The sequence below is a fragment of the Condylostylus longicornis genome, unplaced genomic scaffold (genome assembly GCF_029603195.1).
Source record: "Condylostylus longicornis isolate FDR11 unplaced genomic scaffold, ASM2960319v2 ptg000040l, whole genome shotgun sequence".
NCBI classification, from domain to species: domain Eukaryota; kingdom Metazoa; phylum Arthropoda; class Insecta; order Diptera; family Dolichopodidae; genus Condylostylus; species Condylostylus longicornis.
This window is the reverse complement of record NW_026578009.1, coordinates 13,333,148-13,344,608: the sequence shown is the minus strand read 5'-3', so window position 1 is coordinate 13,344,608 and position 11,461 is coordinate 13,333,148. Positions and strand designations below refer to the sequence as shown.

At 26.7% G+C, this 11,461-nt stretch overlaps 2 protein-coding genes across 3 annotated transcripts; one reads left to right on the top strand and one right to left on the bottom strand.

The window, feature by feature from the left end:
• Positions 1 to 923: 923 nt before the first annotated feature.
• LOC129609583 (uncharacterized protein DDB_G0287625) lies at positions 924 to 5,113 on the bottom strand. Of its 2 annotated transcripts, none has more exons than XM_055521587.1 (6): positions 4,863 to 5,113; positions 2,966 to 3,385; positions 2,633 to 2,751; positions 1,746 to 2,351; positions 1,530 to 1,687; positions 924 to 1,373 (listed from the first exon to the last, which is right to left on the bottom strand). In XM_055521587.1, exons 2-6 carry the CDS (start codon positions 3,200 to 3,202, stop codon positions 1,273 to 1,275), a joined length of 1,221 nt encoding a protein of 406 aa, XP_055377562.1. In that variant the 5' UTR covers positions 3,203 to 3,385; positions 4,863 to 5,113; the 3' UTR covers positions 924 to 1,272. The 2 variants fall into 2 exon arrangements, with proteins under 2 accessions (XP_055377562.1, XP_055377560.1); XM_055521585.1 differs by having other exon boundaries at positions 4,867 to 5,113.
• A 2,073-nt stretch (positions 5,114 to 7,186) lies between these two features.
• LOC129609600 (adenosine 3'-phospho 5'-phosphosulfate transporter 1) lies at positions 7,187 to 10,698 on the top strand. Its single transcript, XM_055521618.1, has 6 exons — positions 7,187 to 7,428; positions 7,485 to 7,546; positions 7,602 to 7,834; positions 7,893 to 8,692; positions 8,764 to 8,889; positions 9,234 to 10,698. Exons 2-6 carry the CDS (start codon positions 7,515 to 7,517, stop codon positions 9,402 to 9,404), a joined length of 1,362 nt encoding a protein of 453 aa, XP_055377593.1. The 5' UTR covers positions 7,187 to 7,428; positions 7,485 to 7,514; the 3' UTR covers positions 9,405 to 10,698.
• Positions 10,699 to 11,461: the final 763 nt, after the last annotated feature.

Below are 11,461 nucleotides of genomic sequence, written 5' to 3'. Positions count from 1 at the left end.
GCGAATGCTTCCTCAGGACTAGAATGAGGCGACATTGGTCTTTTTTTCTTTTTGTTTTGTGGCTGAAGTACCTTTTCTTGCGGATTAATGTTAGTTAGGTCTGCTAGAGACTGACTTCTCGTTTTTTTCGGTGATCTGAGTAGTTTATTACTCCTCGCAAAAGGATTTGGTAAATCCACATTGGAGTTGCTTAGAAGATTTGATCCAGTAGCTGTATCCAGCACCATGGCCTGGTTAACCACCATTGGTGCAGAGCGGTCGCTTGATGACGGTCCGTGGGAGCCCACTCGTTCGCTCACTTCACGTACCGGTTCTGGGGTTCCGATCCCCTGTCCCGTAACTTGTTTTATATCATTATTCATTGTTATTTTTTTTTTTTTTTTTTATGTTGTTGCGTTTTATCCCTACTGCCAGGTCTAAGAACTGCCGTCCCACTGGGATCAGACGCAGACCAGGGAGCCGCCCATTCTGGGACAGACGCTTCTGGATTTTGCAGTTACTTCGATTAAGAGACATGCACGTGGGAGTCCAGATAGCTATGCTACCAGTCCCACCGTACAAGTCCCCCTCTCTACTTCCTGCACGGACTACCCATTAGCCTGATGCATCAGTTTCCAGGAGGAACCACTTGGAGGTTGGTAGAGCCGATTTCCCCCTCCCTAATAATATATAAATGTTGCCAAAAATAACCGATAAAATAAACTAGCATATATTTTCAGCAATAAACTGCTAGTTATCAAGTTTTTTCCTAAAATGCAGCATAAAAATGTTGTTTTTAACGATGTGGTAACGTTTTATAAAAATGAAATTTTCAAGTAAACGTCAATATTGTATTAATATGGTAAAAATTGTATTCTGAAATGTGCGAAAAGCTTTAGTTGTTTTTTTTACAATGTAAAGGTATTGAAAGCTCTGAGGCGGTAGTACAACTTATTAATACCGTACTCAAATCTTTTTTAAAACATTATTGAAGTCAAGGATGGTTTGCGAAAATACGATTTTTATTAATAAATTTAAAACACTGACTTTTACTATTTTATTTTATTAATTCTTATATATTACAAAATATTTATACAGATAGAAACTTAAATTCAGTACATATTTGTAATAAAAGTTATGTAATTTAAATGATTTAAAAAATTGTTTACATTTTTGTTTAGACTACTTTTGTAATAAATTAATTTTCTTTTATCGACAACTAAGTAATTATGTAATTTTTAATTGTATATATATCTTAAATTAATATTTCTGCAAATAGTATGTCTATTTCATTTATAAATCATTATCGTTATTTGATGATGCCATATATTGATCAAGCTCCTTATCCAAATCTTCTTTTTTGATGTCCTCGCGTTTGGTATTGTTATTGCCACCTAAAATCAAATATTTTATTCAGAATAATATAATGACTGAATTTCAAATTATTAATGGTTATAATATCCACAATTTTTATGGAATATGAAGCGTTGAATCAAATTTTTCACTGCTATGAGACTTCACTATTGTGAGTTAAAATACTTATGGACTACCTCTAGTGGGGCCACGACCACCCCGACCTCTACTACGGCTACGGCCCCTACGATTGACCGTTGCACTTTTTGTTTGTATTTTACCGCCGCGTTTTATTGATCGACTTCTTGCCCGACTGCGCGATCTTCCTCTTTGGCCTTGTACAGCTACGGAATTCCTGAAAAAGTATTTCTAATCAAAATTTAATTTACGACAAGATTTTACAAAAACCATACCTTATTCTAGATCTTGATCTGCTTCGCCCTTGTCGCTTCATACCATTTTGATTAGTTGATAAAACAGAATTAGAAATTGATGCGCCACCGGTCGAATTCATCCTTTTAGTAATCCTTCCACGAGCAACACGGCCAATTCCACGACGTCTATTTAATCCGCGAATTACATTTTTATTTTGTACAGGTACACGTTTTATTCCTAATCTACTGTGTACTGATCTAGATTGACTGGTTGATCGAACATTTCTATTTGTATTTAATCTTCCTCTACTTCTTGACCGTGATCTTGCTCTTCGTTGCTGTTGTTGATTTTGCTGTTGAGTTATATTCATAGCTATATTTCTTCGTGTCAAATTTGAAATAGAATTTGATCTTTGTCTATTTCTACTGCGAGAACGAGATCTACCCCGAACTTGATTTATTGAATTGTTAGGTATATTATTATTGCGCCTTAATCGCATTCTTCTTCCACCTTGTGGAGATATGCCAATTTGACTAGAACGACGTCTATTGATACGTCTTGGTAGACCAACACGACCACCTAAATTAAGGCCTGAATTCGACCGTTGTAATGGAGCGACTGGCTGAACTAGATCTGCTTTCATTCTGTAGGAGAAAGGTTTGTATATTTTTTTAAAAAGAGAATAGTGATGTGTGTTTCAATATTAATAATGTTTTTAATATATTTTTCAAAGTTTTTATATGATGAGTCCCAAATGAAACCAAAGTAAAATTTCTGTTTCATTTTTCTTTCTGTCACAAAATATATTATTTTTTTTATATAAAACTTTAAAAAAATCATTTTTAAAGTTCTCTTCGTTTTTATCAATCCTTCTATTGATGTGCTTTTCATAAGTTTTCTTTTCAATCAAAATCTAAATGCTTACGTTGCGACATTTGCTAAGCTTCTTGCTTTTATAATTTTTCCGTTAGGTGCTAATCGTAATGCTAATGCACTAACATTCTTACTCCGACCACCTCTTTGTATTCCAGCTTTTAAGCTTCTCTGTAAATTGCAAATAATCAATACAAATATAACAATAAATTAGTTCATAGTTGTTTCCATTTAGTAAAAATTTTTTAAATTTTCAAAAGCATCAGATTTTTTCTCATTCTTGAGATTCTAACTAAAAACTGTTTTTGTTCTAAGCAACGTTACTGATCTGATAATTTTCAAATAATTTCTGTTATTATAATATTAAAAATATTGAATTCCATACTCGTTTCAATTTGAGTGCAGTTTCCATTTTATGTTTTTTTTCCAACTGTTGTAAAAATTTTCTGTTCGCAACAGATCCATTTTCACTTAGAAGAAATCTTGATGCAGAACGTGAACGTTTTTTTTGTTTTTGTTGTGTAGTGCTGCCAAGTGACTGCATGGCTGTGAATCGAGCATTTAATGATAAACCAGTTGAATTATTCACATGAATTCTATTTACAGACGGTGATGGTTCCATTTTGTTGAGTTTTATTTTAATATTATTGCGTTTTAATCAATTTTCTCGATATTCTATTGTTACCACTTTTTTTTTTATTTAATATAAGTCAATCCAAATGTTTTCAGTTTTTTGCAGTAATTTGTGATATTCTCTTATTTCTTTATTAAATTTATTGCACTGGGAAATTTCAATTTTTTATATCTGAAAAAATTAAAGACTATAATTAATAAAATATGTATTTGTATTTCTCCCTGCTATTAATACCCGCGTAGGTATATTTAGACGGTTAAAATAAACTTGCGGCTGAATAAGTTATTTAGCCATGTCTGACTGTCTAAATTTCTTTCGATGAAAATGTAAATTGAAAACAGAAAAAATTAAATATTGCAAGTATGGTTCAAGCTAATTTTAACTACCTGTAAAATGCAAGAGAACTATGTTATAACAGGTGCACATGTAAACGTTATACATTGTGTACTTATTTTCTTTGAAAAAATTTTTAGAAAGGTGGGATATTGAAACGTTTAATTTTCAGAGATAAATATACATATGTATACTTTCTCAATATAGTCAGTACCTATTTACCAAAAACCACCTTTTTTTATATTTGTGTAAAATAACTATGTACCAATGTGTGATTATATAAATTAAGTTTTTAAAAAAATAAATTTTGAAGGACGGCGAATTATTAGAAAACTACTGCATATATAATGCATATTTGATAAATATATATAGACTCACAAAAGAATATGCTAATATTATATTTCAACTTGCAAAACCTTGTAAATATTTTATTACGAATATTTTTAAACATTGTATATATTTTATTACGAATTTAAGAGATAGTTACATACCTACCCACATAAGTTCGTAAAGGTATAGTGGTTCTTTAATCGGAAAATTCATTTGTGTAGTACGAGGTGGACCTGTGGTAATCAATGGTAATTTTAAATTTTTTTGGAAATTATTAAAATATTAGATTAGGGAAATATAAGACAAATGGCAAGTAACAAATTCTTTCATTATCTTTTTCAAAGTTAAATTCATGTACCTTCTTATATGTATCACATCGCCAAATACATTATTACAATGCATATACTAAAACTACATCAATACATATATTATGTGCATAGTAATTTTAAAACACAGAATCAGCATATTTAAATAAAAATTTTTGATCCTCTTTATAAATTTTAAAAAATTCTGATGAGGCAGAGTCAACAATAGCTGATGTGGTATGGACAGTTATGGAACGCATATTATTCAAATTTTAAAAATATTTCCTGTTTCCATTTCAAATTTCAAAAATAGAATTTATGTGTTTTTTTATTTTCACATTAACCAAATGTACACGAGCATACTAACTATGAGTACAAATATGTATGTACATATATACATATATACATATATGCATGACACAAATTTATAACTACATACATACACACATATGTATATACATGTATTTTGTGTTTTTTTCAATGCTTAGCATTAAACGTTTTTTTAGATTAAATTTATTTTAGTGAAACATTATGTTTCATATATAATAATTTATTTGTTTTCTTAGTGAAAAAAATTTTTTTTCTGGCTGTTGAAAAATAATTGCAAGATTTTAGCAATATGTATGCATATATATTCATAAAAATGTGTACATATTATATACATATATATCTGTACGTACTTACCTCTGGCGAAATATGGTCCGAATTCTTATCAAAATGTTAAATTTAATATGCGAAAACAAGTTTGTTTTAATATGCAATTTGATACTGAATTTATTAAAATTTTCAATTTTATTAAACCTGCGTAGGTAATGGTACTTTATATTTGTTTTGTCGATATTTTAATTTTCTTTTATTCAACCTCTTTTGTTTGCCATATAATTAATCTTTCGAAAATGGCCGACTTTCTTTCAATCTTACTCTTTTGCTTTTCAACTTTTTTATTGTCAAAATATTTGTTCTGCTTGTTTTCTTTTTGTTATACTAATGATGACATTTAAACCAAAGTATATCTACTAACAAGTAGTTCGACTCTCCGTTTACATCACACTAATGCAATCACTCACCAATGTTTGTATACAAAAAATTCCCTTAGTTAAAAGAATTAAGCAGTATAGCTTGTTATTTTCATTTTTATACACATAAGAATATTTGGGAGAGGGAAAGAGCACGCAATAGATGTCAACCTATTTTTTTATAATGTATTTTGAAAGGCGACACTTTATTATTTGCTCGTATATAAAGTATAGGGAAAAATATTAAGAATTTTAAAAGCGACACAATATTTTCTGTAATTCATTCCAGTACAAGGTGGCAAAAAAGGTGTATTCATATTATAAAAGCGAAGCGGAAAAAAAGTGTTTAAAAACAATTATTATAATTTATATGAAAAATAATAAAAATAAATTTTAAAAAGACGTACAATATTAAAAAAAATTTTAAGTAGTTGTAAAAAAAAAATTTTTTTTATAATAATGGGTAAACATTAATGGAGGCAAAAAAGCCGACACGAAAATTTAATTTGTTGCCAAGAGATGTGCAGAGCTTTGTTCTTTTAAATGAATCGGTAATAACTATATTTCATAAAGTAATCAGTATGCATACACCTTTTTTTCTTTATAAATGTACATGCATGTGTACATTCATACATGAAATTTCAAACTCTTTTGCTTTCATACATTCGAATTTTTTACCTAAGTTTTATAAAATGAAAAATAAATTTTGTTATTATCAAAATAAAAATAACAAAATTTTTACATAACTTAATTTAATTTTATTTTAGTTCAATGTTTTTGATACACTCGTTTGTTTATAATATTTTGTTTCTTTCTTGCCTACACAACTCTTATTACCATCTATGTCTAAAAAAAAATGGAATATTTTAAGAATTTGGAAGCAAGATGCAAATGAAAACTAACGGAATGGAACGAGTCGAATTACTTATTAGTAGATATACTTTGATTTAAACATTACATCCCTTTTTAAAAAAAAATATACGTCAAATATGTACTGGAAAAAAAACGTTAAGTTTACGTACGTATTAAAAATACTACATTGCCGAAATTTTGTAGATATATTATGGTAATAAAGTTGAGCCTTAAAACAATAACTAAATATTTTAAAAACAAATGTTTACTTCATTTCCTTCGCAATATAAAAATGAAAAAATAATTCAATTAAATTTTAATAAATAATAGCTCATTTAAAATTCAATAAAATAATAAGCATAAAATAGCTAGTGTCGTTAAACGATTAAAAAACAACTAGTTTATTTTTTGACAACGTCAAAGTTAAAATTAATAAAATAACTGAGTTAAAATTTTAAAGAGTTACGTGATGGAACTTATTTTATGTATGTATCAAATAGGCAGTATTATACATAGTAGCAATTAAAATTTTTATGTAGAAAGTTTGTTTCTTTAAAGAAAATCTGGTATCTTAGAAAATAAAATACCTATCAATTGAGTTCAACCTATCAACAAAATATACTCAATAAAAGCCAAAAAAAAAATTAAAAAAGTGGCACCTTTTATGGCTTTATGAATTACTTTTTAAAGTGGACAAGAAACTACACTATTCAATTTCCTTTTCTTTTGTTTGATGTTGTTTGATGAAATCCAATAATATATTTTTTGAATCATTATTTGGCTATTAATTAAAATCTAATTTGGTGATTCACATCCTGTCTAGTATAACGACGGCGAATTATTAGAAAACTAATATATACATATTAGATATATTATGTAGACTCACATAACTATCATATCATATCTTTAAAAAATGGGATGTTTTACTTAGTAGTCATAGCTATTTCAGTTTTAATAAATAATGAATTGATAGTCATATTATTTAGAAATTAAAAAGTTTTGAAAAACGTGTTTTTAAAAAATTAATAGTTTTAGACAACTGAGTGAAATATGAGCTTGTGTAACCCTTAAATTATTTGGCCCGATCATTGAAATATTTGTTTTACCTGGTAACACTTATAAATATGTCAGTTTTTTTTATCATAAGAACATTAGAAACAAATATTAGCGTAAAAACACTTGTACTAATAAAAAAAATGAGCTTTTAGAATTGTTTAAAGTCAATAACATTGTGGAATCATAATAGAAAAAATTACCAAAATATTAAACAATCATGTAGAGCCAAGAACCCGTTTGAAGTCGGCAAAAAATAAAATTTAGGTAGCTAACTTATGAGCCTAATATTTAAAAGTTTAGTTTGAAGTATATTAGCTATAAGGTACAACGTGTCGTATTTTAAGGATTAGTAACGTAAATATTAATGATAAAATTTAGGTTTCATCTCAATTTAATAAATACTAAATAATGGGGAATATTGTTCCAGATATTGTAATATGGTTAAAAAATTATATATAACTTATAATTTTAAGTTAATTTAAAAATCAATTTTAGTTCTTTCATCATTGGGACTTTTGGAATAGTTCACTTACTTTCAAATTTTTTGCGCCTATCTCTAGGTGGAAGTGAGTCTGAATTGACTCTATCGCAATTAGTAGAAATTCAAAGCCAGGAATATGGATGGTTGCTTAAACTTTTAGTTAACTCTTTTGGTTACAGTTGTGTATTCGTACCCGGAATTTTGGTATACAAATATATAAATCGAACAAATTATTTAGAAAAAACTGGTAAAAGCAGTATTTCAAAGATAAATTTAATACATATTAATATAAATTTTTATTTAAGATCCAACATTAATTCACAAAGCAGTTCAGAGTTGTTTGAAAGGCACCACAACTTCCCCAGAAATCGATGATAGAATAGATCCTCAACAAAAAATTATTAAGCCGAGCAGAACCGCTACTAGAGATGCATTTTTATTAGCTTATTGTTTTTTTGGCTTGATGGGATCTTATCTAACATGGGGTGTTTTGCAAGAAAAAATTATGACCCAAGAATATACTGATTCCAATGGCAAAAAAAGTTATTTTAAGGATTCGCAATTTTTAGTATTTACAAACCGCCTATTAGCCTTTTTTGTTGCGCTACTATATATTATATTAAATCAACAAAGTAGACATCGTGCTCCATTGTATAAATATTCGTATGCTTCATTTTCAAATATTATGAGTGCCTGGTTTCAATATGAAGCTTTGAAATTTGTAAATTTTCCTACACAAGTTCTAGCTAAATCATGTAAAATAATACCAGTAATGTTAATGGGGAAAATAATTTCTAGAACGAAATACGAATGTTACGAATATTTTACTGCCGGCCTAATATCAGTCGGAATGATATTATTTATGACTGGTAGTACGGATGAAGGAAAAGCTTCTTCCGTAACGACTTTAACGGGGGTGTTTTTATTAGCAATGTATATGATATTTGACAGCTTTACAGCAAATTGGCAAGGAGATTTATTTAAATCTTACGGAATGAGTTCAATTCAAATGATGTGTGGAGTCAATTTATTTAGTTCTATTTTTACAGCTGCTTCATTATTAGTTCAGGGTGGATTTTGGGCTTCTTTTGATTTTGCTGTTCATGTAAGATAAAATAAAATCGAAATAGAAATAATTTTTTAATAATGAGAAACATTTAAAAACAATAATTTCAGCATCCTAAATTTGTTTTCGATTGTGTGGTTTTGTCTATTAGCTCAGCTGTTGGCCAGTTATTTATATTTTATACTATCTCAGTTTTTGGACCAGTGATTTTTACCATTATTATGACTTTGCGCCAGGTAAGATCAAAAAAATTTTTATTGAATCATATTAAAACATTAAAAGTTTTATGCAAATGAAAGTTCAAAGTACATAATATGTATTAATTTTTAAAAATATATAAGTTTGAACGTGCTTAATATAATCGTGAAATTAACTAAATAAAACCAAATTTTTGGTTTTTTTTTAAAGCTAGAGCAATTAAATTAATACATTATTTTGTTAATAATTAAACAATGTATCTATTTGCGTACATTATTTTGAAATTAAAGACAGCTGAATAAACTAAAACATTTGCATATTCAATACGTATTTTATGTTATATTTTTGTGTATTACTTTTTAATTTCTTTTTTGAATTTTAGGCAGTGGCAATTATGTTATCATGTTTTATTTATAATCATAGTATATCTGCATATGGTATTGTAGGAGTTTGTGTAGTTTTCTTAGCTATATTTATTAGAGTTTATTGTAATCATAGATTAAAATTATTGAAAAAGCGACAGGAAGCTAGCAGGCCGAAGATGCAAGTATAGTTCGTTAGTGTAAATTTTAAAAAATAAATTTTTGAGTAAAAGCAGTTATGTATTCAATTAAATTACTTTCATCTAGTATTCAATTACAAATTATTATGATTAATTCAGATAAATGATAGAAAACTAAGTTATGTGTATATAGAACGAATTCGTTGTTGATGTTATAAATGTAATTGATATGTGCTGTTTACTGTTTTATGTAAAAGATATATATTATTATTAAAAATAAAAACCTAAATGTACATACATATTTATGTATAACTAATAAGTAATGAATCATATATCATATATACTTAACAGCATATAAAAATAATTTTATAAAAGAAGTAACAAAATTTTTATGTGGCTTGTATTATAATAAATTAGTTGAAGCAGTTGCTCAATTAAGTTTTAGACTATTGAAAGAATTTTATATTTTATCTTAATCATTTTACTAAAATAAAATTCAACTATTCCCATATACTTTGAATTTTTACATTAAAATAGCAACTCCATTCATAATTTTAAAAAAAAAACTTTGCAATAAAAATTTTGCTCTATCTGATATAAGAAAATAGTTGAATAATTTCAGTTTCCTTTTGAAACTGAACATGAGTTTCCCACCTTGCGAAAAATTTATAATAATTAAAAATACATTCTTATATAACTTCAATGTATGAGTCTCATTTTTTTTACTTTACATATATACATATATAACATGAATAAAATTAATAAGTTTGCAAGGCTGTGCATGGTTTTTATAGTTGCACAGGATTTAATATTTTATGGATTTAGCATATTTTTTTTAAATTCGGTTAACTTGATTTATAAAAAAAATTTAAGCTTTAACAAGAAAAAATAAAGAAAAGTTGAAAAAAAAAAACAATCATATTTCTGTGTATGTATAAAATCAAGTAAATAATTTGGAATAAAATTTATATGTATCTTATACTTTTAAGATTTAAGATGAATTCATTTGGACAGATCTGGAGTCAATGTGATACTCTTGAGTTTAAAATTTGAAAAAAAAAAAATAATAGTAAATTAGCTGCAATGTTCAATAGGAAAAATTAATTAAAAACAAAATATGTATATATAAAAACTTACATAAATGTAAATATATTTGTAATTTTTCAATATTAAAATAAAACTTTTAGTTAGGAAAGAAGTTATAGCGTGAAATCTACATGAAAGTTTTAGTATCCTTTTGTTATAAAAACTTATTATTGTCTAAATGAATTCAAATTTACTAAAATAAAATATTGGTTTTTATTTTTACTTTCCACATGAAATGCACAAAATATTATTTTTTACTTTTATTTGTTTTTCGTTAGTGTATTATATATAAATATGGATGTTGTAAAAACTTAATATGTATTTTAAAAATAAACTATAAAAACAAAGTCGTGAAATTCAATTATTGTTTTAAAATTTTGTTTTCTCGTTAGTACCAACAAGTTTTAAGTAAAAACAAAAAACTTTTTTGCTTACTAGTAGAAAATATTAAAATTAAGAGTTCAGAAGTTTTAAATGAATTCATTTATAAAGATTATTTTAATAAAATTAATTTTTATATTCAAATTTGTTTAATTTGTTTTCATTTAATTTTTTTGATATAATGAAATTGTTTCCTTAAAAGATAACTGTTGAAAATGATTGGAATCATGTTTACGTATTTATAGAGATAATTGGAATTTTTCTAAATTAGTTAAAGTTTATTTTTGGTTTTTCGTGTTGATTTCTTTTCTTTGTATTATGAACCCAAATTTTGTATGGTAATTGAAAATAACTACCATCCAATCGAAAGGTGAAAAATTACATGCATGAAAGAAAAAAGTATTTATTGTTTTAAAATTTCTGTATTTATTCAACTGGGATTTTGTATACGTAATACTAATTTTCTTGGATATACTAATTAGTTCGGAATTAAGGTTTTTTTTTTGAGAATTGACATATTTGGAAACGTGATGTTTATTTGCTTACTTTTTTGGTTTACGTACACATATTATTTTAATTTTAGAAATGAAAAATTGAAAAACACATTGTGTACATAATGTACATCTTATTTGTATGACAAC

Excerpts from the sequence above, each read along its gene's own strand:
- LOC129609583 (XM_055521587.1), bottom strand. The coding sequence starts at position 3,202 with ATGGAACCATCACCGTCTGTAAATAGAATTCATGTGAATAATTCAACT. Across the intron at positions 2,752-2,965 it reads CTGCACTCAAATTGAAACGA|AGAAGCTTAAAAGCTGGAAT; the intron begins GTATGGAATTCA and ends TGCAATTTACAG. Across the intron at positions 1,374-1,529 it reads TGGTCGTGGCCCCACTAGAG|GTGGCAATAACAATACCAAA; the intron begins GTAGTCCATAAG and ends ATTTGATTTTAG.
- LOC129609600 (XM_055521618.1), top strand. The coding sequence starts at position 7,515 with ATGGGGAATATTGTTCCAGATATTGTAATATG. Across the intron at positions 7,547-7,601 it reads GTTCCAGATATTGTAATATG|TTCTTTCATCATTGGGACTT; the intron begins GTTAAAAAATTA and ends AATCAATTTTAG. Across the intron at positions 7,835-7,892 it reads AAATTATTTAGAAAAAACTG|ATCCAACATTAATTCACAAA; the intron begins GTAAAAGCAGTA and ends TTTTTATTTAAG.